The 26228-nt window shown below is 48.1% G+C and overlaps 1 protein-coding gene across 1 annotated transcript in view; it reads left to right on the plus strand.

Annotated features, from left to right (window-relative positions):
• Positions 1 to 24744, plus strand: part of ASCC2 (activating signal cointegrator 1 complex subunit 2) — a 42960-nt gene extending 18216 nt beyond the window's left edge. Inside the window, exons 7-20 of the mRNA XM_080922474.1 lie at positions 990 to 1100; positions 2070 to 2182; positions 7791 to 7865; positions 9082 to 9189; positions 9384 to 9452; positions 9668 to 9742; positions 10767 to 10953; positions 12363 to 12577; positions 13462 to 13581; positions 18820 to 18913; positions 19000 to 19121; positions 19579 to 19678; positions 20824 to 20903; positions 22088 to 24744. Coding sequence (XP_080778600.1) covers positions 990 to 1100; positions 2070 to 2182; positions 7791 to 7865; positions 9082 to 9189; positions 9384 to 9452; positions 9668 to 9742; positions 10767 to 10953; positions 12363 to 12577; positions 13462 to 13581; positions 18820 to 18913; positions 19000 to 19121; positions 19579 to 19678; positions 20824 to 20903; positions 22088 to 22259 — 1641 coding nt within the window. The 3' untranslated portion in view covers positions 22260 to 24744. The remainder of the gene's footprint in view (positions 1 to 989; positions 1101 to 2069; positions 2183 to 7790; positions 7866 to 9081; positions 9190 to 9383; positions 9453 to 9667; positions 9743 to 10766; positions 10954 to 12362; positions 12578 to 13461; positions 13582 to 18819; positions 18914 to 18999; positions 19122 to 19578; positions 19679 to 20823; positions 20904 to 22087) is intronic.
• Positions 24745 to 26228: the final 1484 nt, after the last annotated feature.

Here is a 26228-nt window from a genome sequence, read left to right on the forward strand (position 1 = left end):
CCTGATTGATCTCTGGAACCTAAACAGTGGAAGAAGACAATGGACTCCCACAAGTTGCCCCCTGATTTTCACACACATGCCTATAAACACACAGGCAAATAAGTGGGGAAGGAAGGAAGGAAGGAAGGAAGGAAAGGCAGACAGATAATACTGCCAATTCAGTCTTGATTGATTTTATGATAGATTCTATTTTCAAGTCTGTTAATTTGTTTTTTGTTTTAACAAAACTCGGATAATCACTGAGTTTTGTGGCTCATGTCTATAATTTCTGATTTGGGAAGTAGAGACAAGAAGATTAGGACTTCAAGTTGGTCATCTTTGTCTGTATTGTGAGGTCAAAGGCATTCTCACCTACATGATACCCTACTCAAAACAAAACAAACGATAGATAGATAGACAGACAGACAGATAGTGTGTATGCATATACACATACATCCACACATATATAAAAATTACCCTATACTCATCTATAAAGAAATATTTTAAAAAATCTCTTAAATATTGGGGAAGGTGTTTCTCAGATATTATATATTTGCTGAGTCTATCCAGTCAAATCATAGATGGAAAATTCTTGGGGGGTTATATTTTATATGTGCTTCATGTATGGTTACTAAAAATGGAACTCAGGGTTTTGTTTTTTGAGATAGGCTTTCACTGTGGCCTAGAACAGTCTGTGTAGACCAGGCTGACTTTGAACTCAGAGATTTCACCTACCTCTTTCTACCTTCTGAGTGCTACGATTAAAGGTATGCAGTACCATACCCAGCCTGGGACCTAAGGCCTTACATGTACTTGGCCTGCAGTCTGTCACTGAGCCACACCCTCAACCCTACATGGATGGTTTACATTTAATCCTGTCCACTATCCCATTGGATGCTCTGTCTCTCAGTTCTAAGGCAGTTCTTAGTCACATGTCTCTAGTTGTGGGGTAGAAATCCTAGGTGCTTCTTCAATAGGATGTGGATGAGAGCCCTTTATGCCTTTCTTAGGTCTTCAGCAATATCCTTCAACACTGTGGTTTGCAAGGGGATGGAACCAGCACCACACCTCAGAAACTTGGGGAGAGGGGTCGGTTGACCCCCAGTGACATGCCTCTCTTGGTAAGGTTGCCCCTGAACCCAGCTTCTTCTAACTGGGACCTTCAGCCAAAGCCTGGCTGCCCTGGGCTGAGAAAATCACCAGTGCCGTAGGCACAGCATTTAATCTGTGTTTCTTCCTGTGGGCTAAGAGGCTCTTTGGTAGGTCTTGTTCCTCCCTGGGAAACCTTTATGGAACACCCAACAGAACAAGGTATGAGGATTTGAGGACTGGGTCTAGTCCTCAGGTCTGCTCAGCAGGCTCATTCCTTGGCCTGGGGGATAAAGCAGCAAGCAGATGTAGACGTGGTACCCATCTTTTGGCACTTATAGCTTTACTGAGAATGACGTACAGAAAGTGGACATTTAAGGAGCCTGGGTGCTGTGTTGATCACTACAGGCAGCTGGAATGAGGCAATTGTGAGTTAACCTTCTTGGCATTTGCCATCTGGTGAGAAAATATCCGTTGAGCAAGTGTTTCAGAAGCATACATGCCAGGAGCTGTGGGAGCAAATCATCTTAGCACTCTGAGCCTTCGTTTCTTTACCTGTAATGTGGAGAGCCCAGGAGCCACCCAACCTGCTCCTTCAAGTTGGTATGAAACCTCAGCCAAGCAGATAAGCAAGCACTTTATGTCCTGTGGGTTCTCTTTAACGTGAGCAAGGAACAGTGAGCTTGCCACTCCTGTCTTCACCAGGCTGGGTGACCTCTCTCTGGGCCCAGTGTTCAGATTCCGGATTCATTTTCCTATGGGTAGAAGAGACTATATTAGAATTACAGGTGACCTTAGCTATCATTGAATGTAGGCCACTAAGCTACAGTAGCAAACTCTGAGACTTAGAATGATTAGGTGGCCCAGGTTACCCTCCCAGAGATGGACTGTTTAGGCTGCTTCCACTGCCCTGTTCTCTGGCTTTGTCAGTTATGATTCAGACCCTCTGCAGAGCTGTCTGTGGGGCTAGAAAGAATAATACTGTCTTTTCTTGATAACAGGAATTAAAGGACATTGTTCTCTACCTGTGTGACACCTCCACCACACTCTGGGCCTTTCTGGACATCTTCCCTTTGGCCTGCCAAACCTTCCAGAAACATGACTTTTGTTACAGGTACAGTGGGACTTCTGGTTAAAGTAAGGGCTCTGGTCCATACATCACTCAAATACATATTGATGCAGTCCTTAAAATATACCAGACCAGGGCTGGAGAGATGGCCCAGTAGTTAAGAGAACTTGCTGCTCTTGCAGAGGACGGAGGTTCAGTTCCCAGGACCTGCATGGCAGCTCACAGCTGTCTGTAACCTTAGTTCCAGAGAACCTGACACCCTTACTCAGACACACATGCAGGCAAAATGCCAATATACATACAGTTAAAATGAATAAATGATTATAAGAAGATACCAGCTCGTCCTCCAACCTGGGGACACAATGAGAAACATAGGTAAACGTCTGCTGAGAGAAGCCCTCCCAATTGTAGCCAAGAATGGAATAAGGGAAGGGAAAAAAATACGGCAAGATGACAGTTTCAAGTCTGCCTTGTTTGTTTTGTGTGCCTTATCAGGGGACACAGTGACAGCCAATAAGAACCAGCATAATGAGACAGCAGAGGTGTTTCTTCTTTGGCACAGGGGTGTGCAAACGGAGAATGGCTTCTAAAAACAGCCTTGAACAATGAGCAGAAAGCCTGGGGCACTGGCTATTCCTGCCATCCCAGCTCCTCAGGAAGCAAAAGCAAGAAAGTCACTTGAGTCCCAGGATTTGAAACTATAGCCTCATCAACATAACTAGACCTGGTCTCTAAGATGAAGAAGAAAGATCCAAGTGTTCGAGATAGAAAGGTTCTGGTGACAGGAAGGGTGTTAAGCAGATGTGAAATGCATAAAAAGCCTAGACTAACTGCCAGGTGTGGTGGCCCAGGCCTCTAATCCCAGCCCTTGGAAGGGAGAGGCAGGCAGACCTCTGAGTTTGAGACCATGATCTTCATAGAGAGTTCTAGGATCTCCAGGGCTACATAAAAGACCCTGTCTCAAAATAGAACAAACAACAAAACACCTAGACTGTTCCAGAGAGAACCAAGGAGTGAAATGTAGCCTGATAAATTGGTTCAGGACTCCAGATAAAGGAGTTGATAATAAAAATGAAGTGTTACTACTTGGTGACAGGTTATGGAGAGCGATAGAACTCTGGCGAGAGTGGCCGTTTATTCGTATGCACTGGACACCAGGGGAGGCTTCAATCTGGGGAGTCCTGGTGAAAAGCCAGTATGCTGAGATGGACAAGGGCTCAGAGGAGTCTATGGCAAGGGAACCTTTGCCCTGTTAGCATCATGAGATCTTTCTGTGTCGTGAGAAGGTGGAGAGGATGGTCTTGGGCATTCCCAGGCTAGGGTGAAAGGACCAGCAGCCTGCTCATTGCCTGGCAACAAAAAGTGCCGGCCTAGTCCCAGTGGCCTATACCTATGGCTCTTGCCAGGCAACTCCCAGCCATTTGCAGCAGCTTCTGGGAGCAGTCCAACTGCACTTACCCTCCAAGTATATCCGTCCATTCTCCATTTACACCCCCCCATCTACACATCCATTCCCCATTTGCCTCCCATCTACACATCCATTCCCCATTTACCCCCCATCTATACATCCATTTGCCATTTACCCCCTATCTACACATCCATTTGCCATTTACCCCCCCATCTACACATCCATTCACCACTTACCCCCATCTACACATCCATTCGCCACTTACCCCCCATCTACACATCCATTCGCCATTTACCCCTCCATCTACACATCCATTCGCCATTTACCCCCCCATCTACACATCCATTCGCCACTTACCCCTCCATCTACACATCCATTCGCCATTTACCCCTCCATCTACACATCCATTCACCACTTACCCCCATCTACACATCCATTCGCCACTTACCCCCATCTATACATCCATTCACCATTTACCTCCCCATCTATACATCCATTCGCCACTTACCCCCCATCTACACATCCATTCGCCATTTACCCCCCCATCTACACATCCATTCACCACTTACCCCCATCTACACATCCATTCGCCACTTACCTCCCCATCTATACATCCATTCGCCATTTACCTCCCCATCTATACATCCATTCGCCACTTACCCCCCATCTACACATCCATTCGCCATTTACCCCCCCATCTACACATCCATTCGCCACTTACCTCCCCATCTATACATCCATTCACCATTTACCTCCCCATCTATACATCCATTCGCCACTTACCCCCCATCTACACATCCATTCGCCATTTACCCCCCCATCTACACATCCATTCACCACTTACCCCCATCTACACATCCATTCACCACTTACCCCCCCAGCTACACATCCATTCACCACTTACCTCCATCTATACATCCATTCGCCACTTACCTCCCCATCTATACATCCATTCGCCATTTACCCCCCCATCTATACATCCATTTGCCATTTATTCCCCCCCATCTACACGTCCATTCGACATTTACCCAGCCATTCAACAAAACATTTGTCTAGCTCTGACATGTGCCAGAGATGGCAGCTGGTCCTCTGACTCCTCTGTTCTCTGCTGTGAGAGTCAGACACTAGGGTTGATCTGCTTCCCAGGAATCATTAGAATAAAATACTGACCAGCATTCTCCAGGTAAGAAAGGGCTTCGGATAGGACTGTAGCTGTCCACTTGGGAGAGAAAAGATATTTTTGATAATAAAAGAGCATGTGGAAATGTGAAAAAGATAGAAAGGCAGAAGCTGAAATCACCCTGAGAAATTACATTGCTCTCAGCATTTTATACTCTGCCTATTTTCATTTACTTTAAGCAGTTTTCTCATTTTGCCCAAGCATCTCCCCAAATAAGCACAGATGGCTTCTGTGGAGGAAGCTCTGGACAAGCAGATTTCTCCTGCAAGAGCTGGTGGAAGCAGAAGATCCCCACCCATGTCGGGTATAGGGAAGAAAGGACGTACTTTAGAAGTGACTGACTTTGACTCATCTACAGCCTGCAGCTGGCCCAACCTGTTCCAGCCTGTGCTGCAGACATGAAAGCCCTTTGCTAGCTACACCCACACATTCACGGAACCCCAGTTTCCACAGCACCGGGTTAGCAGTCACACTTACCCAAAGAGCTTGCTTCACTTTCCTCTCCCATCCACTCCGAGTGTGCAGTGTCTGCTCTTGGTCATGAATCCGCAGTGCTTTCACTTTGACAGACTCAAAAGAGCAACGACTCAGCAGTTAGGAGCAGGGTCTGTCTGCAGAGAGAGTCCACTTCCCTGCACCCGTGTCTAACTCACAGCTGCCTGTAATGTCAGCTCCGGGTCTCCTGGCTTCTGAGAGCACCCTTATACATGTGACACACACAGAAACAAACACATGTACGCAATTAAAAAACCGCTTAACAATGTAAAATATCTGAACTGTTTTCCTCCCCGTTTCTACTTTCCTCCCAATCCAACAGTGTCATTAGTTTGGGTGGGATTCTCCAGAGACGTACAGAGCAGGGAGATGTGCATATTATCACTCCTTTTGCAATAATGGGATGAAACCCGGGCTTTATAAGTGCTTGGCAGGAATTCTACCACTGATCCCCTCCCCTTTTGAAGATTGAAGACTGTGGCTGGGGGAGATGGCCCAGTGTCTTCAGGGTGACTGAGCAGCCCTATGCATCTGGCATTTGAGACACCAGAGGCAGATTTTTTTATTTCTTATGGCTTTTTTTTTCAGTTGTTTGCTGTTTCAAAATGCATAACATTGTACAAACACCACTTCATACCTTTGCAAGCATATTTGAGGATTAATTCCTAGAAATAGAAATTCAGGAACAGATGGTATGTGCGTCTTTAATTCTCACACATCTTGCCAAATCACCCTCCATAGGGGTGGTTCTAGTTTTACCCTCCCACCAACAGCATAACCTGGCAAGAGGTGAACCAGCGTGGGCCCGGCTGCCCGCTCTGGTCTCGGCTGATGCTCTGTCTAGCAGGGCTTCTTCCATTTGGCTTAGCTGTTCTCGGCCACGTGCAGTGCCGCAGTGAGATGGACATTGCAGAGAGACTGCTACAGGATAGGACAGGACAGGACACGCTTGCAGAGCACCCACGTGAATTCACTACACCTCTGACTCTGGGAAACGTAAGATGCTTGGAAGAATTAGACCAAAGAAAAGAACTATTCTGTCAGTTTTCAGGGCAGCATGTCCTGTGTGCAGCAAATCTGGTCCCTGGAAGGAAGACTCTTGTGGCTAAGTACACAGTGAGGAGGTAGGCCTGGAATGCTGCAGGGTCAGGAAAAGGACACCTGCTTTGCCGTGCCACCCACCTACGCTAGTCTCGGACTCCGAGGCTCAAGCAGTCTTCCTGCCTCAGCTTCCCAAGTAGCTGGAATCATAGTCATTTGTAACTATGCCAGACTCATAATGTGTATATAATTTTTTGAGGAAACTATAAATTTATTTTGTTATGAGTGTGTTTTGTCTGAATGCATGCTTGTATACCATGTGCATGCCTAGTGCCTGTGGAGTACAGAAGGCATCAGAGTTCCTGGAACTGGAATTGCAGACTTAGTGAATCACTGTGTGGGTCTTAGAAACGAGACCCAGGTCCTCTGGAAGAGCAGCAGGTACTCTGACTCCTGAGCCACCCCTCCAGGCCTGTTGTGTGTGTGCTTTTTAATTGTTCTGCTATTAAGACAGTGTCTTGCTGTATAGTCCAGGCTGGCTTCCAGCTTTTGATCCTCCTGCATGAACCACCACATCTAGCCTGTAACTCTGTACTGTCATAGCACAGGCAGTGGTGGTGCATGCCCTTCATCTCAAAACTCAGGAGGCAGAGGCAGGCAGATCTTTGTGAGTTCAAGTCCAGCCTGGTCTACAGAGAGAGTTCCTGGACAGCCAGGGCTACATAGTAAGACCCTGTCTGAAAAAACAAAACAGTCAAAAAGCTGTAGAAAGTCTAAAAACTGTACTCATTTGCACATACTGACAGACATACACACACACAACTAAAATAAATCTTTTTTAAAAAAAGTTATGTATGAACTATCTTAGCATATTTAGCCTGTTCTCAGTAAATACAAGGCCTTGTCATGTGTAAACAACTTTTCAAAATTTCAAATCATGCCAAAAACAAACAAAATTAGTTCACATCTTCAGACAAAGTGAGAAGAAAGTATTGGTAACTAACTGCACTTCAGGGCTCATAGAATTGGCAGATTTTGAGCAAGAAGAAAGGTAATCAATCCTATGCCTTTTTCAAACCCAGGAGTCCTGTGTAGACCCTCTTGTCACTTTGTTAGAATAGGCAAAGTTATGGTCACTTCCCATGAGGCTGTTGGAGTAGCACAGGAAAGCCCCTGGGTATCCCCAGAAACTGGTTCTGGGCAGGGAGGAGTGGACTCAGTAAAATGAGGATCTGAGCTTGATCTCTTCAGAACCTGCTGGGAGACAGGGACAAGATCCTGGAGCTCGGGCCAGTCAGCCTGACGTAGTTGTTGAGCATGAGGCCAATGAGAGGCCTGGTCTCTGAGGAGGAACTGCTTTCCTGAGCGCAGCCCCTGAGGTTATCCTGTGGTTTTCACACACATGGGGACACACTGTAGGCTTAAGGAAGAACTAAATGAACCTTTCTGTTCCATTGGGTTGGCTTGATTTTCCACCAAAATGTGGTATTTATGAATTAATCTTCTTTTTCTTGTGTTTTTGTCTGCAGACTAGCTTCCTTTTATGAGATGGCAATTCCGGAAATAGAGTCCGCAGTTAAGAAGAGGAGGCTCGAGGACAGCAAGTGAGGCAGGGACAGCACTGGGAGTCCTGCGTGGGGAGGGGACCAGAGACTGCTGTTGGGCTCCTAGTCCTTTACTTAGTGGCCTTCTAGCCCTGGTTTGTTTGTTTGTTTTTAACAATCCCTGAGGCTTTACTTTTGATTTTGTGTGCTAAGGATTATACCCTGGACCTTATGCATGCTAAGCACGTGTTCTGCCACAGAACTACACCCTCAGCCCTTAAAGAAGACTTTTTTTTTTTTACCTGCTTTGTGAGGACTTGTGTGAGACCTAAAACGAAACCCTTTGGCAAGTAGAGATTTTTTGTTTTTAACTTTTATGTAGCTCTTTGAGAAGTTCTTTTGTATTTTGATCCTCTTCACCCCTCCCCCAGCCCCTCCCTGCTCCACTCCCCCTTTCCTACTTACCCAGCTTGATGTCCTCTTTTTCTTTTCATTTTTTCCTTCTTTTTTCTAACATATGAAGTGCTGCCCACATACGCTTAGATGCGTGTGGCCTTCCACTGAAGCGTGGTCAACTTCACAGGGCCACACCTTTAAAGAAAACTAACTCTCCCTCTCCCAGCAGCTGTCCGTCCCATCCGCTAGGGGTGGGACTCTCTGCTCACCTCCCCCTTTAACTAGGGTTTGGCCTGGCTTGAGTTTGTACATATCTTGTGTATTTTGTTCCAGTCTCTGGGCATTTGTATGTGCAGCTGCCCTGTTGAGTCCTTGTAACCACCCGCAGCCTCCGGCTCGTACAATCTGCCACCCCTTCTGCAGTGACCTCTGACTTTTGGAAGAGGGGGGTTTGGTATAGATGTACCATTTACAGCCTAACGTCATTCTCTGCCCACAGACTAATTAGTCTGTTAATAGTGATGATACACTATCTTCCTATAGGCCATCCTGTAAGAATTTTTTGAGAGTTCTTCTTGGCTCCCAAGTCTATTGATTCAGTACCCTCCCCCAGACCCCCAAAATCCTAGCAGATAATGGCAGGTCCCTGCATGTAAGCTCAGCTATTGCTTCAAGCCCTTAGTAACTGACCTTGCTGTTCCTGACCCTCAGTTTAACTAAGAAGTGACCTGGCTACTCAGTATTGTAAGCTTTTGTCAGCTCCTCCCATCAGTGATCTTTAAGACTACTTCAGCTCTGAGGAAGTGCCTGTAACTGGGGGGAAGAAGTTCCCATGGTACCTTTCATCTCTTAAGTCTACTTCTATCTCTGTCCATCAAAGGCTCCTGGGTGACATGTGGCAGAGGCTTTCCCATTCCAAGAAGAAGCTAATGGAGGTGTTTCACACCATCCTGAACCAGATTTGCCTCCTTCCCATTCTAGAGAGCAGGTAAGCTCCAGGGAACCTCTACACATAGCAGGTGCTTCTCATTACTCCTCCAGTGATTCCTTTCTCTCTGCCAAACATAAAGAGAAACCCAGAAAAATGCTTTTCTCCAGTTGATAAGAGACTGCAGAGGGGTAGGGTAAACATCCATGGAACCTACATTGCATGAGCTCGTCGTCCCTTGTGTTCTATTCTAGCTGTGACAACATTCAAGGCTTCATTGAAGAATTCCTTCAGATCTTCAGCTCTTTGCTGCAGGAAAAGAGGTGAGTGGAACTGAGCTGGGACCAGCTCTGAGACAGGCCTATGTCTTTCCCTCCTGTCCCATGAGGCCTTGCTCAGTGGAGCCATTAATATATACTTACCAAGCAGGAGGCTCTGGAGCCTGTGGTTGGGTAGCAGTACAGGGAGACCTGTGACCTCTCAGAGGACATTGTCCTTATGGTCCCATCCCTGACCCTTTCTGTGCTCTGCCCTACAGATTCCTCCGTGACTATGACACATTCTTCCCTGTAGCTGAAGACATCAGCTTGCTGCAACAGGCTTCATCAGCCTTGTATCCTACTATAGCCAACTGGGCAAGGCCTGTCTAGGTCAGACATGACATGCTGGGACATACTCACATCAAGAAGTCTAACAAGGCCCCAGTTCCTCTTTCTGCAAGCAGCACCTGCTCAGATACAGGAACAGGGGGAAGCCTCCTCTCCAAGTGTGTTCTGAGGGTCTGGGCCTGTGTGATCATGTCTAGAAGGAGATGAGGACAGGTAAATGTGTATTTAGGAAATGTCACATGAGAAGGCACTGGATTGCAGATCACATAGCTCATGGTGGGATCAGAGGAAAACAGCAAAGCCAAAGATGGGGCAGATAGAAAATGGCCTGGCCCAAGCTCAAGTGGAGGACAGAGTGAGTGTTCCCAGTGGTTGGAGGACAAAGATAACTGGCTCTTTGAAGAGTCCTTGTGTGTCATGTGTGACTGTGTATGTGGGGGTGGGGGGAGTGTCTGGTGAGGATGTAGCAAGTAATCTGGGGTTGACCAACATTCAAGGCCCTTGTGTGACATGTATGAAGAAGTTTGAGCTACATGCTACAGGTGCTAAGAAGCCGAGTGACGTGGGCTGTGTATACTCTGAAAAGGTTCATCTGGCTCTGGGAAGACAGTGGCTGGCCTGGGACCACCAGAGGCTGAGGTGGCTGCTACAGGCCTCCTTACATGGATCATGTGGGTTTGGAATAAAAGCAGAGAGGTGTGGGAGCACCTCGAATTTCTGGCCCAGTGTCCAGAGTAGCAGAGAGAGAAGAGGCTAGGGAGGAACTGGCCATCTAAGAGTCCAGGACACGGATAGCAATCCCTAGCCCTCTCTGCCCAGTGCTGCTCTGCTGAGCAGCAGGCACTAGGGTTTGAGGCATGCATGGCAGTATTTTGGCATGCTGTTCCACATGACACTTACTGGGCAAACCAGAAGAGCCTTGAGAAAAGCCTCATGGTCAGATCCTGGATGGGGAGAGCTAAGTCATACTACCCCAAGGCTGGAGAAGTGGATCCTGAGCACAGAACCCTTAACACTACTACCTCCTAGAGATGAGACCCGGACTGCCTACATCCTCCAGGCTGTGGAAAGTGCGTGGGAAGGGGTGGACAGACAGAAAATCAAGGACATTAAAGATCCATCAAGGGCCAAGGATTCTAATAATGGAGTCACAATGACAGCAGAGCCAGTCAGTGAAATGCCATCACAGCTGGAGAACTCAGAAGAGGATGAGGAGGTATGTATCTGGAAGACCCTGCCCTTGATTCCATAGACCTAGCTACTTCTTGGTAGGCAAGTAGCCAGGTGCCCTTACTTGTTCTGCCTTTAGGGAAGACAGTCCTTTAAGTTTGGTAGCTTCCATGACTAGGGCTGTTTGTACTACCTCTGGACAAAAGAGACCTCATCCCTTTTGAAACAAGGCATCTTACTTGGTCCAGGCTAGCCTTGAACTCACAGGAATCTCCAGAGTTTACCTCTAACTGCTGGGACTACAACCATGCACTGCCGTGCCCAGCCCTGTTTCCCTCTGTAAAATGAAGAAGGGAAGCTTTTGCTTGTGCTCCTCTAGCTCCCCCACGTACTGCGTAAGGCAGAGCTCCTTTGGTGGCAGCTGAGAGTGATGCCTGGCCCACCTCCCAGGAGGTGAACTGAACACAGTGGGAAGGCTTGGATCTAGTCCTTCCTCTCCCAGCATTTTCAAGGTCAGCCAAGCCTATATGGAAGGGCTTCTCCCTGTGCAGTACAAGCATGGAGACCACACAGTCTCAGGGCACGAACTGTACGTTCTCTGTCTGAACCATTTCCTCCTTATGAAATAGACAAAGTGTCATTAACTCAGAGTTATTTCCAGTGGTTCAATGAAGACAGGCACATCACCCACAGGGAAGAGTGCCTGGTGTGCAGGAGGGCCTCCATAGATAATCGTGTGCTAGTTAGTCATCAAGGTCCTAGCCCAACTCTACTGACTTGGAAGGACAACAGCAACTACTAGTGAGGCTGTGTGAGACACTCCCCTTAAGTAGCATTCTTTTCAGTAAGGACACTTCATTGCAGATACTGCCCATATGTGGCTTCACTTTACAATGCTTTTTAAGAAGATAGGAAAATAAGGGCTAGAGATCTAACTAGTGGTAAAATGCTTGCACAGCATTATTAGTAAGACCCTGGCTCAATCCCAGCATTAGAAAAGTCGTGATGATCAGAATGATGATAAAGACCTCCGCTGAGAGAAGCCACCAAACATCGAAGAAAGGATCCGGAGTCTAACCGGAAGAACTGTAGCATTTGCTAATGAGGCACTAAGGACTAGCTGTCTCTCAGGTGTTCCATATAGCGTCCCCAGAAACCCCAGGAATCTTATGGAAGTAGGCACTGCACCTATCTGTCCAGAGGATCAATGGTTCTCTGGAACACAGGAGATATGCGGCATCCCAAAGTATGTAAGCAGAGGTAACTCAGCTAGGGAGTCATAGAGCCCTTTCCTCCACAGATGAGAAGAACAGGGGCTCAATTGGGAAAAGTCCTACAACTAGGGAGAGGCAAGTCCAGGACCCATGACGCTAAATCCAATGCTGTTTGGAGACTCTTACCCCTTTTCTCACCCAGCTTGGTCTTTCCCTGCATCACTCTGGCTCTTCGTTGCAGTGCATGGGTGCAGCAGCTGCCCTGGGCCCTACCATGAGTGGTGTGGAACTGGACTCACTCATCTCCCAAGTGAAGGACTTGCTGCCAGACCTCGGGGAGGGCTTCATTCTGGCCTGCCTGGAGCACTACAGCTATGACTCAGAGCAGGTGATCAACAACGTCCTGGAGGATCGGCTGGCCCCTGAGCTCAGTCAGCTGGACCGAAGCCTAGAAAGGTGGGAGAGTCAGATGGGAAGAGGTCCTCGGGCAGGAGTCCCCTTCCCCTGCCTCCCACTCTTCCCTAGACTGGGGGCTCACTTTCCATCTTTTACACAGCAGTGTCTCCAACGGTTTAAAGAAAACAAACCTGGAGCCCTCAAGGTTCTCAGCACACAGCTGGCTGACGCTGCCAGAGTTTATAGGAGGATTTACTAGAGACTAGCAGTGTGGCAAAGGACAGTGATGCACCCCAGCTCTTGATCTGCACCATCCTTAGCACATTCCCAGATTCTGAATTAGGTCAGCCAAACCACTCATTTTCCTAGCACTGAACCTCGTGGTTTGGGCCCACTGCTATCCCAAAAGCCTCAGGAGACAGCAAGAACAAGGATGCAGGTGGATGTTTCTTCCATGAACAAATGATGTTTGCCACTTGAATGAATGAAGTTTACTTTGCGCCTTTGGACATATTCCACAGCCTGTATGTGTTCCGTTTTACAGATACAAGGAGATAGATTAGGAGCTAAGGGTATAGCTCAGTGTAGAGCACAGGCTTAGCTTATGTGAGGATGTACATTGCATCCCTAGTACCAAAAGCAAGTGCTGCTACCCCAAAATTAAGAGTTGAATGACCAAATAACTCCCTGTCCTAGGTCCATTGTGGGCATTTGAATGTAGAACAGAGCTTTTATGTAATGGGAGCTGGTATGCAGGGAATGAGGGTGAGGTGTGGCTGTAGGTTCTTGAGGGGCCAGGTTAACCTAATTAAAGGCTCCCCATGTCCTAGGCACAGCTTTTAAAATGGAGTGAACAATATGACGGGAAGATACAGTGGGGCATGAGACAGGCAGCTGTTAGCCAGCAGGGTTTTTCCAGCTGATTTCTGTGCTGTGGCCCCCAGACAGGCAAAGCCGGACCCTACACCCCTGTTGTCATCGAGACACAACGTCTTCCAGAACGATGAGTTTGATGTGTTCAGCAGGGACTCAGTGGACCTGAGCCGAGTGCACAAGGGCAGGAGGTGAGTGTGGTAGTTCATGGGCCTTGCGCTCCAGCCCTGGAGGTACGGAGAGAAAGCGAGCCCTTCTCAACAGAACTACCCATGGGTCTTTCACTTGGAGAACGCCACCGCTCTTCTTCCTAATGCTTTTTCTTTTATTTGTATGAATGCTTTCCCTGTATGGATGTGCCCATACATGCACTTAGAAAGGTACCCAGGACTGGAATTACAGACAACTGTGAGCTGCCATCTGGGTGCTGGGAACCAAACCTGGGTTCTCTGCAAGAGCAGCAGGTGCTCTTTAGCACCTTGGGTCCCTCTGAAGCCTGGCCCTATACACTGCCAGCCTACAAGAGCAGGTTCCTTAACAGTGTTCTCTAGATCCAGCCGTGTGTGTGTGGGGGGGGGGGGGACTATTAGTGATAAGGGCCAGAAGGCCAAATCTGTCCCTTGTCCCTCTTATCCTTTGATATGTGGGTACAGAGCTAGACAGTGCTTCCTAGAAGCCACTTTTTAACCTGATTTGTCTCCAGGCTGTGACAAAACAAGAAAATTGAGTCATGTTAGTTTTTTCCAATGATGAAAAAAATTCTGTTTTAAGGCTTTTATTTGTAGCTTAGCTTCTTCCTACTTTCTCAGTATTAAAAGTCCATTCATGACCTATTCATTAATTCACCAAATATTTGCCCTGTGCTTCTCACCCTGGGTTGATTTAGAGCTGTAGCTGTAGTAGGGAGGAAGCCGACACTGCCTACGTCCATGTGAGATTTGCATTGTTCAGCTTGTTGCATTATTGTGGGCAGCCTCCTGGGCTCCTGCTAGTGGTGTCAGCCCAGAAAGGAAGGCTCCTGAGAGAATGACAGACAGCTGGAGGGCAGTGGCTCTACTCCAGGAGGGAAACTTCCCGGCAAGTAAGCAACAGGAACAGTGGCTTCGGGGCCAGTGCGAGCGTGCTAAAGGTGCTATGAGCTCGTGAGTGTTACATTTTATAAAAGTCGCCCAAGCTGGGCATGGTCACTCTTACCTCTAATTCAGAAATTAAGGAGAGGGTTTCATGGCTGCCTAGTGAGTTCCATGTCAATCTAAGTGAGACCCTATCTCAAAAATGAACAAATGAAATACTGGGCTTAGGGACTGTTTTCCTGGGAAGAAACTAAAATCAATGGTGATGGCAGAAAGAATGACAGCCAGGTAAAGAATGGGGGCAAGAAGAGTTAATCATTCCACTTCAAAGTTCCATAGCCACATTGACTCATAGAACCAGACATCCAGGAGTTCTGCTCTAGTGCAGCCGTGCTGTCCCCAGCATGTGTTAGAGGCAACAGAGTGCAGAAGGGAAGGAGGCTGTCAGTCTTGTGCCCTGGGACTATGTGCTGCCCGAAGCTTGTGGATGACAACGCCTCAGCAGGCCCAGGGCCACTCCGAAACCATCTAGCTTGCTGGACAGGAAGCCCTGGCACATTGCTTAGTCACTCAAATTGTGACATACCTAGATCTCTCCCCTCCTCCAGCAGATCCCTCTTGGTGGCTGCTGTGTGGAAGAGTCAGATGGTCTCCAAGACTAACAAAAGGCACAGGGAACTAACTAGTCAGGTTCTCTACATCACTAAGCATCTCTGGACACAGGTTTTTCCCTTTGATGTTCATTTGTAGATTCACCTAAGTCACCCTTCATCCCCACCCAATCAGTCCATAGGTCACCTATGAGCATTTGCAAGTGGATTGCTCTCAGCTGTCAGGGTCATCAGAAGGACTGAAGCAGCCAGGTGTCCTGAAGGCTGTGCCCTAATTCTGTGGCTGGCACTCTGGCTGCCAGCAATGACTGGATGATGGGTGTTTACCAGTCGTGCTCTGTTGGGCAGCCCAGGGGCAAGGATTGTAAAGAGGCGAAACCTTCGTTCATGTGTTCAGTATTTATCCACTCAGCAAATATTTATTAAGTGCTTTACTAGCACGAGATCCTGTGTGAGGCACCAGGAAAACAAGGTGAACAGGGTACCCTGGCTTTTCCAACAAAGGGCAGAGACCGTGGGAAATACAGATCATTAAATACAGGTGCACTTGGAGTTCAGCAGGGACAGCTGTCCTAGTCAAGGCAAGGTAGGAGGGCGAGGGCCTTTCACTCAGGTGGCAAGTGGAGAATCAAGTAGCACAAAGCACATCACACCTGTGTACATATGCATGGACAGCTTTGATGACAAGTGGGTCCAAACTGTTCCTTACACAGCTAAAGAGAGGCAGAGGTGAGGCTTGGTTGCCCTGTGGCCTTTATTTGGTAATAAGCACTAGGTAGATCTTTTCTGTCTCCTTGGACTCTGGCTTAGGGGTTCTTAGGGCATGTGGGGGAGATTCAGCTATTTGGACTCTGGCTACTAGAAACCATAGTGCCAAGAGGGAGTCCAGACAGGCCTTCTTTTCTCTTTTATCTTGTATTTGTTTGATTTTTGGTGATGTTTGGGATCAAACCCAGGACCTTTCACATGCTGGGAGTGCTTTACCAATAGACCACATCTCCAGCTTTTATCTCTTAGAGACTAGCAAAAGTTACCCAGAAGCTTCCATATTTTTCACATGTGTCATCAACAGAACTGGGCCAGCATTTGGCCCTCTCATATGGAGTGTAAAAATGGATGATCTAAACCTGAATTGGGCCTCACAATTCCAGCACATGGGAGGCTTTAGAGCTTGAGGCCAGCCTGGGCTACACTGTAAGGTCTTGTTTCAAAATAAGCAAATAATAACTAAACAACAACAATGATAAAAAGAAGATGGAGTCTGTTAGAAAATATCCAGACTAGAGGGTACTTGGGTTAAACACCAAGCACCTTACCACCAGTATATCACAGCCAGTGAAGGAAGCTGTGTATACAACATGTGGTCCTCCAACTCCTTCAAACTGTTCTATAAAAACCTGGAAGATAACAAGAGTTGTCCCTTCCCCCACCTCCAACAAAGGTTCTATGGCCAGATTGTCCGCTTCTTGGAGAATCAGAGTATACTAGCATGCAAAACTGAAACAGAAGAAATGGATTCATTGTGTTGAGTGCAGCAAATGCAGGTCCCTGTGTCTCTTACATCCTCTTTGTTTGTTTTTGTTTTTTTCTGTTTGAGGCAGTCTATTGTAACTCAGGGAGCTTTAAACTCACTCAGTAGCCAAAACTGACCTGACCTCATTTTCTCCCTCCTGTGTCCCAAGCACTGCCTTACTGGGGTGAGAGAAATCAGAAGCCTCGGGGACTCCTCTGGTTCTTTGTTGGCCCTGGCCCAGCATAGAACCTGTCCTCTCAGGATGCATGGCTGAGTGCATGACTGTGTTCTCACCAACTACCTGGATAAGCTTAGATCCCTTTCATTTTTTTACTCCTTTACCAGCCTTGCAAAGAGAGCCAGGTACGGTGCCAAAGCCACTGTCACAGGTCCATGGTCCCAATCCTGATAGCTGAAAAAGATTCCTAGAGTGGTCTGTTTGTCTGTTTGGTTTTAGTTATTTTAAGACAAGGGCTTATGTAGCCTAAGATGGCCTGTAGCTGTGGATGACCTTGAACTCCTGGTCCTCTTGCTGCTTCCTTTCATTCTACAATGTAGGCATGTGCCACCATGCCCAACTTAGGTTTTGTGTATTTGAGATAGGGATCTCTGTAGCCTAGGCTGGCCTTTAACTCTTGACCTTTCTCCTGCCTCAGCCTCTATAATGACAGGATTATAGGCATGAGTCACTATTGCCAGCTAAGATTCCTGTTTACCTAAGGTTTTTATCAGATATAAATCAAATACAGCATCCTTTCTGTCCCATTGTGGGGTTCCAGATATAACCAAATACCCTTTGTCATGGAGTTTCCTCATTTCTGCCTCCAAACCCATGCTGGGCACCAGAGTCGGGGCTCACTTCTGTCTCTTTCAGAAGGTAGGCCCACCTCCATTCAGCATGTTTTGTGCCTTTCACCTACAACTTCACTGAGTACAGATACATATCTTACCTATTTCTGAATTTCCTCCCTTCTTAGCCTTAGAATGCTACCTAGTACATAGTAGGCCTTTAATAAAGATTGTTACGAGGGGCTGGAGAGATGGCTCAGTGGTTGACAGCACTGACAGCTCTTCCAGAGGTCCTGAGTTCAATTCCCAGCAACCACATGGTGGCTCACAACCATCTGTGATGGGATCTGATGCTGTCTTCTGGTGTGTCTGAAGACAGCTACAGTGCACTCATATACTATTAAAGTAAATTTAAAAAAGAAGAAGAAGGACTGAGGCTCCCACATTTAAATAAAATAGCACCCACTCAGTCAGAGTGGGGTACACCTAGACCTTAAATCATTAATATAACTCAAGAGCCAAGAATATAGCCTTGTGGCAATTTTTTGGTATTTAAAAATCACTATGTTCAATCTATACATACGAAGAAAACTTTGACTATTCCCATGTTACATTTTGTTTTACATGTACTTTTTGCTTATGGTAGCTAGTAAGATTTCAATGCATACTATCAAACCTTTAAAAAAATCAAGTACTAACAAAAATATATTCATATAGTTTTATTCCAAAATGCTCTTTTAAAAAAAAAGATTGTTACGGGATTGCAAAGCTTTGCTGACCACACTGAGGCTACACAGTCCCACCCTGTTCTAGGCTCCCAGACATCCCTATAGACTCAGATGCCTGCCATCTACCCATAGGAAGTCTATGCAGAATCTGCATGGCTGTGTGTCTCATTTTTTTGTTGGACCCTCTCCTCTTGATACATTCCAGAGACCAGATCTCATTGCTAAGCTGAATTTCATGCTTGGCATCTCTAATTGATTTTCCCCTGCAGGGCCAAAAACCACATTCCACAGGCCTGTGTATGTGGTTGACAAGCCAAGTTTCTCTACAGGTTTGCAAAGCCACCATCAAGAGACCTGAGACCCTGCTGACACTGATGTACAGTTCAGTGTGACCCAGGTTTATCCCTTCCCCCTCCACTGCCCCATCTGTCCTCACGACAGTTGAACTGCCAGACTTTCCTCCTCCCACGGTACTCTTACTTGGTAGCTGGCACTGTAGAACAGAGATTTAGGAGCTGCCATAGTGAGGGGGTGAGAGAAGAAGGCAGAACCTCTCTTGCCTTGCCCAAGAGACCTTGGGCCTTTCCTGGTCTTAGTACAAAACTGCATGAAACCTCAGCATGTTCCAAGGTATGACTCTCTGAGCCTTTTGCCCTCCACAATCTTCCTGACCTGATGGTGTCCTCCCTCCCTCCCTGTTGTTTTTGGCTTCCAGAAAGGAGGAGAACGTGAGGAGCCTGGTGAATGACAAGCAGGCTGTGGTGGCACAGAGGCAGCGATACCAGAAGTACAGTGTGGTAGTGGAGGAGGTACGTTGCCCAGCCTGGGCCTCTGCTGGGTGTGAGGAACCCAGCAGTCCGCCCCACTTCTCTGACCCAGCAGTCTGCTGTTGTAGGTTCCACTGCAGCCAGGAGAGTACCAGGCTGACGACTATGAGGACGAGTATGATGACACATATGATGGCAACCAGGTGGGCGCCAACGACGCCGACTCTGATGATGAGCTCATCAGCCGCAGGTGAGCTGTAAAGCTGACCAGCATAGAGCCGAGATCACCAGGACCCAAACCACAGCCAGGCTCCCACCGCCACCCCCACCCCCTGCTCCTTCAGCTCAGCCCACACTAAATCAAGAAGCCTTTATTTGGTCTTGGCAAGTCATTTTGCATGTTTTTTCCAAATCACCGAACATTTTTCTCAGCAGAATCTTGTAGAGATTCCCCCATTGCTGATGAAAGCAGGGCTTCCCTGATGAACAAAGACTGGAGATCCCTAGGGCTCAAGCTCAGCTACCCCCTGCTCTCTCTACATTACACCACAGGGACCTTTCTTTAAAGAATCTGGAAACTAAAAAGAAGCCTGCTTGAAAAGCCTCGTGGGGTCCCTGGCTTCCAGTGCAGGGCCTCCCCAGCCTTCTCCCTGAGGCCACTCTCCAAGCAGACTCAGTCTTTGATCTCTTTCTTTTCCAACCCTCAGGCCCTTCACAATCCCTCAGGTGCTGAGAACCAAAATGCCCGGGGAAGGGCAGGAGGAGGAGTGTGATGAAGAGGATGAGGTTGAAGAAGAGGGCCCCAAGGTATGTCATAGACAGATGGCAGATAAAAGTGCAGTCTGAAGGGCAGCTTGGCAGTGCTGCGCCCCTTGTCTCTCCCTGTCTCTCCCTGCCTCTGACTCTGAGCATCCTAACACCACTGCTGGTTGGGGAGGGTCCTTTTAAGCACAGATCATTTGGAGAGCTGCTGGCTTTGATCTCCTCCACTGCCCAGGGGGCTCTCTGAGGACAAATTAGAGACTGGATCTTTGAGCAGCTGAATTCATTAGCTGTTATGGTCTAGGAAAGGGAAGGGTAGCTGTTGGCTGTGCAGCCCAGGCTGCAGTTCTTAAAAATCAGAAAAGACTTTAGAGTCCTGAGGCTCTGGAGCCAGCTAGCTCCTGTAGGTTGACAACTCAGTTTCAGCAGCTAAATTTATTCTTCTGTTGAACTTTTAACTTGAAACTCAACACAGGAAACAGGTGAAATGATCTTGATCCAGTTGAGGCAGTATCCAGGCGTTGTGTATGGGAACAAAGTGAGATGCTTTGTTTATGGGCTGTGCAGAGGGCCTGGGGGGAACCGGCATGAGTGATGAAAAGCACACAGCCTGCCTCGGGCCTCAGCCCTCTACTGCCACACCTCCTCTGCCCATCCTGGGCTTAAATCCATGTTTGATATGAAGTCCCCATCTTTCCAAGGCACTAATTCTATTCCTATTAGAATTTTGTTGTGGTTGTTAAGGTTTCCCCGGGTCCCAGCTTACCCCTTCGCAGGCCCACCACCATGGATTCTGGGCTTAGAGAGCTCAAGGGGAACTCTCACACAGCCCTCTGCTGTGGCATCAGAGTGAGCTCTGAGCTCCCAAGGATCAGAACAAGCATGCTTTTAAGGGTCTTCTTGGCTTTCTGGCCCTTTGTGTCCTTTCCTGATGGCCTTCTCAGCCAACACCACATGCTCCCATCAATGTATCTCTGTAGTCCTTTCACCCCAACAGCCTATCCCACATCCCTCCAGCTCCTTCCTTAAAGAAAGCTTCAGATGGCAACCAGCTCCATCCCAAGTGCCTGCCCTGCCTGCAATCCTTACCCCCTTGTGGGTACATCAGGATCCCTTCCAGCATGGCCCACACAGCCTAGGAAAATAGAAAAGCTCATGATTGCAAATTTTGTCTTGTCTTCTTTCCACAGCCAGACCATTTCATTCAGGATCCTGCAGTGCTGAGGGAAAAGGCTGAAGCCAGGCGCATGGCCTTCCTCGCCAGGAAGGGGTGAGCATTGGAAGGGCTTATTCACCTGGAAGAGACCCATCAGGAGAGCACAGCTGGCCATTCGGGAAAACCATGGGGCCATTTTTGGGTAGTTAGCTAACATCTGGCTCTAGGAAGTAACTATTAATATAGTATCATTCTCTCTATTGGCCCAGACACATTAAATAACTTAGTAAAGGTCACACAGCATTAAGTAGTACCTAAAGGTCAAGGGTGTGCCTATAGTCTAAGCAAGAGAATCATTTAAAACCAGGATTTCAAAACCAACGTGGGTAATGTAGCAAAACTCAGACATGGATACAGCCAAGATCACAGTATAAGTCTGTGATCTCGGTGTACACATGGCAAAGACAAGAGTGTCTCTGGTTCAGAGGGCACATAGTAAAAGCCGGTGTCAAAAACAAGTAAATAAAGAGGGTTGAGCGAGTCCATCGCTCAGCATTGGAGTGTACGCAAGGTTATCTCATGCGCAGAATGAAAAGAGTCTAGGCGGATAACACACCTTAGTGGCATAGAGTCATGGTAGGGACACTGGGCACTTGAGCTAAGCCCAGGAAGCACAAGTCTGCCAGAGAGGGTCTGACATGACTCAGGCTCCCTCTTTTTCTTAGTGGGTAAACTTGCCAAATGGGCCAAGGGTAAATGCAACCTATGCTCTGGATATAAGTGAGACCTCCCCAAGAGACATTTGATTTCATTCTGAAGGCACCAGGTAGTCACAGGTCGTTGGTCAGAGAGCAAAGCTGTTCTGACTTCTTCCATTCAGCTTCTTGACATTAATGCTCTGAGTAGATCCCAGAAACTGATGGGCTGAAGAGACCCTCAGTCAACTCTGTAAGCACATTTGGCCATTGGGGACCACCAAGTTAGGACCTGGTGTGTAAAATATGAACATTACCTAATTTGGGCAGGGACAAGGGGGAGGTGCCTGTGTGGCAGAGGGAAGGGACCTACCATTCAGCCCACTAACAACAGTCCATACCCACAGATTGTGGTGGGCCCATCTGGAGGTAAGGCTCAGGAGAAAATCAGGCCTGGGACTGGGTTCCATTTCCCTTCCTATCTAGACCTGGCTAGGGTGTGTCCTCAATAGAAGCCATCAGGGTGGGCTGTGGGGGTCTCCTTATCAGAGCCTCTTCCAGCAGATTTCCCTTTTATCATGGGGTGGATGTTACCTCCCTTAGGTATCGGCCTGAGAACTCCACTGCAGTGACAGGAAACCCCCGGGGCCATGGGCAAAGCCGAGAAACAACCCAAGAACGCAGGAAGAAAGAAACCAACAAGGCAGCCAGAGCCAACCACAGCCGTAGAACCATGGCTGACCGAAAAAGAAGCAAAGGCATGATCCCATCCTGAGGCCACAAGCTGCCTGGATGAGGGAGGTCCCTCAAGGCAGTTCTGCCTTCAGGAGCCCCTCATGACCACCACCACACCTCACCTACCAGCCAGCCGTGAGCGCCTTCTTGTCACACAGTGCCTTATCCCTTGGTGTAGGAACCCAGTGCCATCAAGCAGGCTCTCCCAGCTGTGCTGGCGGGAAAAGATGGGGGTGCAGAACCTGCCTCTCATCTTGTGCAGCAGGGCACCACTCCTGGTAGTCCTGGATGGCAGGAGACTTGTATATTCAGAAGCAGCAAAAGGCCCATGAATAAAGTTCCTGACCTTCAACAGTGCACCGTGACATGCTCCAGCCATTTCCCTCCGTCCTTCCTCAGGGCCACCAACACCCGAGAGACAGGAAGGCATAGTGGTCCCCACACTGTTGACTTTTCATGCTTGCCCTCTCGCTGCACCTCCTAATGCCGTTCTTCCTTGCTGTGTCACCTCTGTGCCTGTGGAAGGAAGTGGTCAGTGTGAAGCCTAAGTCCTCAGGAGGTAGCTGCTGTTGTCAGCGACACGTGAGGGGAGTGAGATGTGAGGGCCGAGAGTGTGCTCCTAGGCCACAGGAAGGAAGCGTCAGAGCAGGTCTTGGAAGCTCGCTCTGACCCCTGGCAGTACGGGCTTTAGATTTGTGTATATTATGTCAACCTGTGTATCACAACTGGCACAAGGACACTTGGCCAGTTTCCGTGTGTCACAGTCATGAATGTACTGTTAGCCCTACTCCCAATGTAGAGATGGAAGCCTCTGGAAAAAAGTGAAGGTGTGCTGCCAAAGCCTGTTGACAAAGGACTAGGCTGGCTTCCAGAGCCCTTTCCCCATGGCCCACTCTGCAGTGGGAATCAGCTAACGGGCCTCCTGGGTTTAACTACTGTGCAGGGGATCTATAGTGGGGTCTTTGCTAGGCTGATCCTGATCCTAGAGTCTTACCAACAGGTCTTTTAGACGCCAGGAACATTGATTTGCTTGTAGTTAGGACTAGCAGGCAGACAGATACTTGATGGATTGTTTTATTAGGCCAGCCTGCACGAGTGAAACTAAATGCCATTCCCTCTGCGCCTTGCTGGCCTCTGGGAGCATTTGAGATACAGAGCAGGTAGAGGATGTGATCCTCCCCCCAAGGGCTGCTGAATTAGCTGCGATCTGGCAGAGTTAGCCATTCTGACAGACAGCGGGAAAACTGTTTCCTCTTAGAAACACTTACCAGTGGCCCAGTCATTTCTTTCCTCCTGACTAAACTCACACAAGGCTAATGAGCTTGGGAGCTCTTGGTCTTCGTCTGCCTTGCCTGCTGCTCTTCCCTGGAGCAGCCCACATCTGCTCTTGGCCATATCTTCCTTCAGCCACCTGGAGGACCACCCATGTTTCCTGGGAACAGTCTGGCTGAAAGGACATCACCATCTCTTCTGATTTTGCATGTTGGGCCAGATCAAACAATGCCCTCTGAGGAGCTGCTGCTTGTATTTTTTAGCCCTCCAGGCCACCCTTTCAGGGTGCTTCGAAACCAGCCAGAAGCATTCCTGTTACCCCATTCCTTCAGCCTCAATGTTGGTGAAGTCCTTAAAGATGGGGGGAGGGGGGCTGTTGCTCAGTAGGAGAGGATGTGCCTAATATGCACAAGGTATTTACAAACTATTTACATTTACATAAAAGAAGCCCCCAAGGGATCCCAAATTAAGATTAACAGCCCAAGAGTGTTAAGTGGGTAAACCATTTGGTCCCTAGACCCACCCTACTCCCAACCCCCTGATGTCCTATGTATTTTCCAAGTGCCTTTTCTGTGCCCTACAGAGAATGTGACCATCATAGATGTTTCTGGAGAAACTTTTTTTTTTTTTTTTTTTTACACAGGGTTTCTCTGTGTAATAGCCCTGGCTGTCCTGGGCTTTGTAGACTAGGCTGGCCTCGAACTCACAGAGATCCACCTGCCTCTGTTGGGATTAAAGGCATGCACCACCACACCTGCCCCTGAGGAAACTTTTAAAACCTTGGCTACAGGACCCAAGTGTCATTGTTTTGTATCTATGAATGGTCAGCCGCCAGGGCTTTTGTGCTCGTGTGAGGCAGAACCAGGAATGGATTATAAGAGACCTAAGAGCCTGAGGAGAGGAGGAGCAGAGCAGGCCGTCTGCCCAGTGTCTTAGTAGTGGAGGCATGTCCTTGTCAAGCTGCCCCAGCCGAGGCTGGAGGAGGGAACAATTGGCTCAAGCCTGCATGTCACTGCCCTACCGGGAGGTCAGATTCAATGACAGTGCAGAAAAATAAAATCAGCTAGACATGGTGGTACACACTTATTTCTTGGGAGGTAGAGACAGTTCAAGGATAGCCCAAGCTATATGAGACCCTGTCTGTAAATAAATAAAAACCAAATAGAGCAGCCCACATCTGCTCGTGGCCATCTATTCATTCAGTCACTTGGAGGACTACAATGAACGTCGTGTAAGGCATTGTTTGTGAGAACGTTAACACTCTTTTTGCACACAGACCAAGTGTGGAAGAAACTGCATGGGTGATGGTGGTATCCGGACCCCATCCCTACTGTTGTAAATAAACAGGTTTCCTGAGTCTCGTTCGTGCCACAGTTTCCTGTGTTGTCTGCCTGGAGTCCATTCCCTTGCTTAGTCTTGCAGTGTCGGATCAGATGAGATTGAGGTAGAGAGGCCCAAGGTCATACAGCAAGGGACCACAGTTAGGATCAGTCCCAGGGATGTCTCCTGAAGCCTGACTCTTCACTTCAAGCCATACTATCTCTTCTCACTGCAATCAAAGAAGACAGGCTGGTACTTACAGCACAGGGTGCTTGGACACACTAGGCTGCTGGAATTCCCGAGAACATGGCTTTTGTCCCACAGAGCTAGAGCTGCTCTCCACTACCCCCTCTCTGTTTCCACTTCCAAGAGGTTTGTCTAGTCTACTGTTCAGCCTACTGAAAACACTTTGTGTGTATGTATGTTTTTAGTTGGTGTGTGTGTGTGTATGTGAGAGAGAATTCATATGTGCCACATGTGTGCATGTGCCTGTGCAGACCAGAGGAAGTTAAGAGCCCCTGGACTGGAATTAAATGTAATTAAAAACTACCTGGCTTGGGTGCTAGCAGATGGACTTGGGTCATCTGCAAGATAGTTCTGGAGAGATGGTTCCTAACTTCTGAACCATCTCTCCAGACCCTTATATTGAGATCCTCCTGCCTTAGATGCTGAGGTAGTAGGTATGAAACCTCTTGTTAAAAGACTGTGGTGTCCTGATCAGAGTCTGAATGGCACTGAAGCCTGGGAGAGCTCTGACCATACGCTCAGCCTGTCCCAGGGACCAGCCCCAAATAGCCAACATCCACTACTGCAGCCAAGAGTGGGGACTAGTACCCCTATTTAGAGCATGCATTCCAAAGCCCCTCTTAGTGCCAGTATATGTGCATAAGACCCACCTCTGCCCTCCTGGAAGTCACAGTACAAAGCGCACGTTGGACAGTAAGGGAAAAGCAGAAAGAAGCCAATAGCAGAAGGACTGAAGAAGCCAAGGCTGTTTGTGTGTGCATTGAGCAGCAGCAAGAGGTCACCAGAGACTGGGGCTCAGCAACAGTGGTGGGGGATAGGAGAGGAGTCAGGCTGCAGGAGAGCTGGTCCAGAACACAGCAATGAAGAGGAAGAAGAGGCTCAAGGTAGGTTGGAACAGCCCCACCCTTAACGTTCTAGAAGGAGCCAGGGTTCCAAGGACCCATGGGAGGAAGGGTGGTCTACAGTCCATAACCATCCCCCGCCTCCCCTCCTACCAAGATTCTTGGCTATAACAAGAGGGTCCTGGCAGCGGCCAAAGGTGTGGGCTGCAATTCTGCAGCCCTAACCAAGGATGAAAAGTTGATTCTGGGACCAGAGTAGCTTGGCCATCAAAAGCACCAGCTGTTCTAAAGGACCCATATGCTGGGGTTCTGTAGCTCCAGCCTTGGGT

Source organism: Micromys minutus (genome assembly GCF_963924665.1).
Source record: "Micromys minutus genome assembly, chromosome: 1".
In the NCBI taxonomy this organism is placed as follows: Eukaryota; Metazoa; Chordata; class Mammalia; order Rodentia; family Muridae; genus Micromys; species Micromys minutus.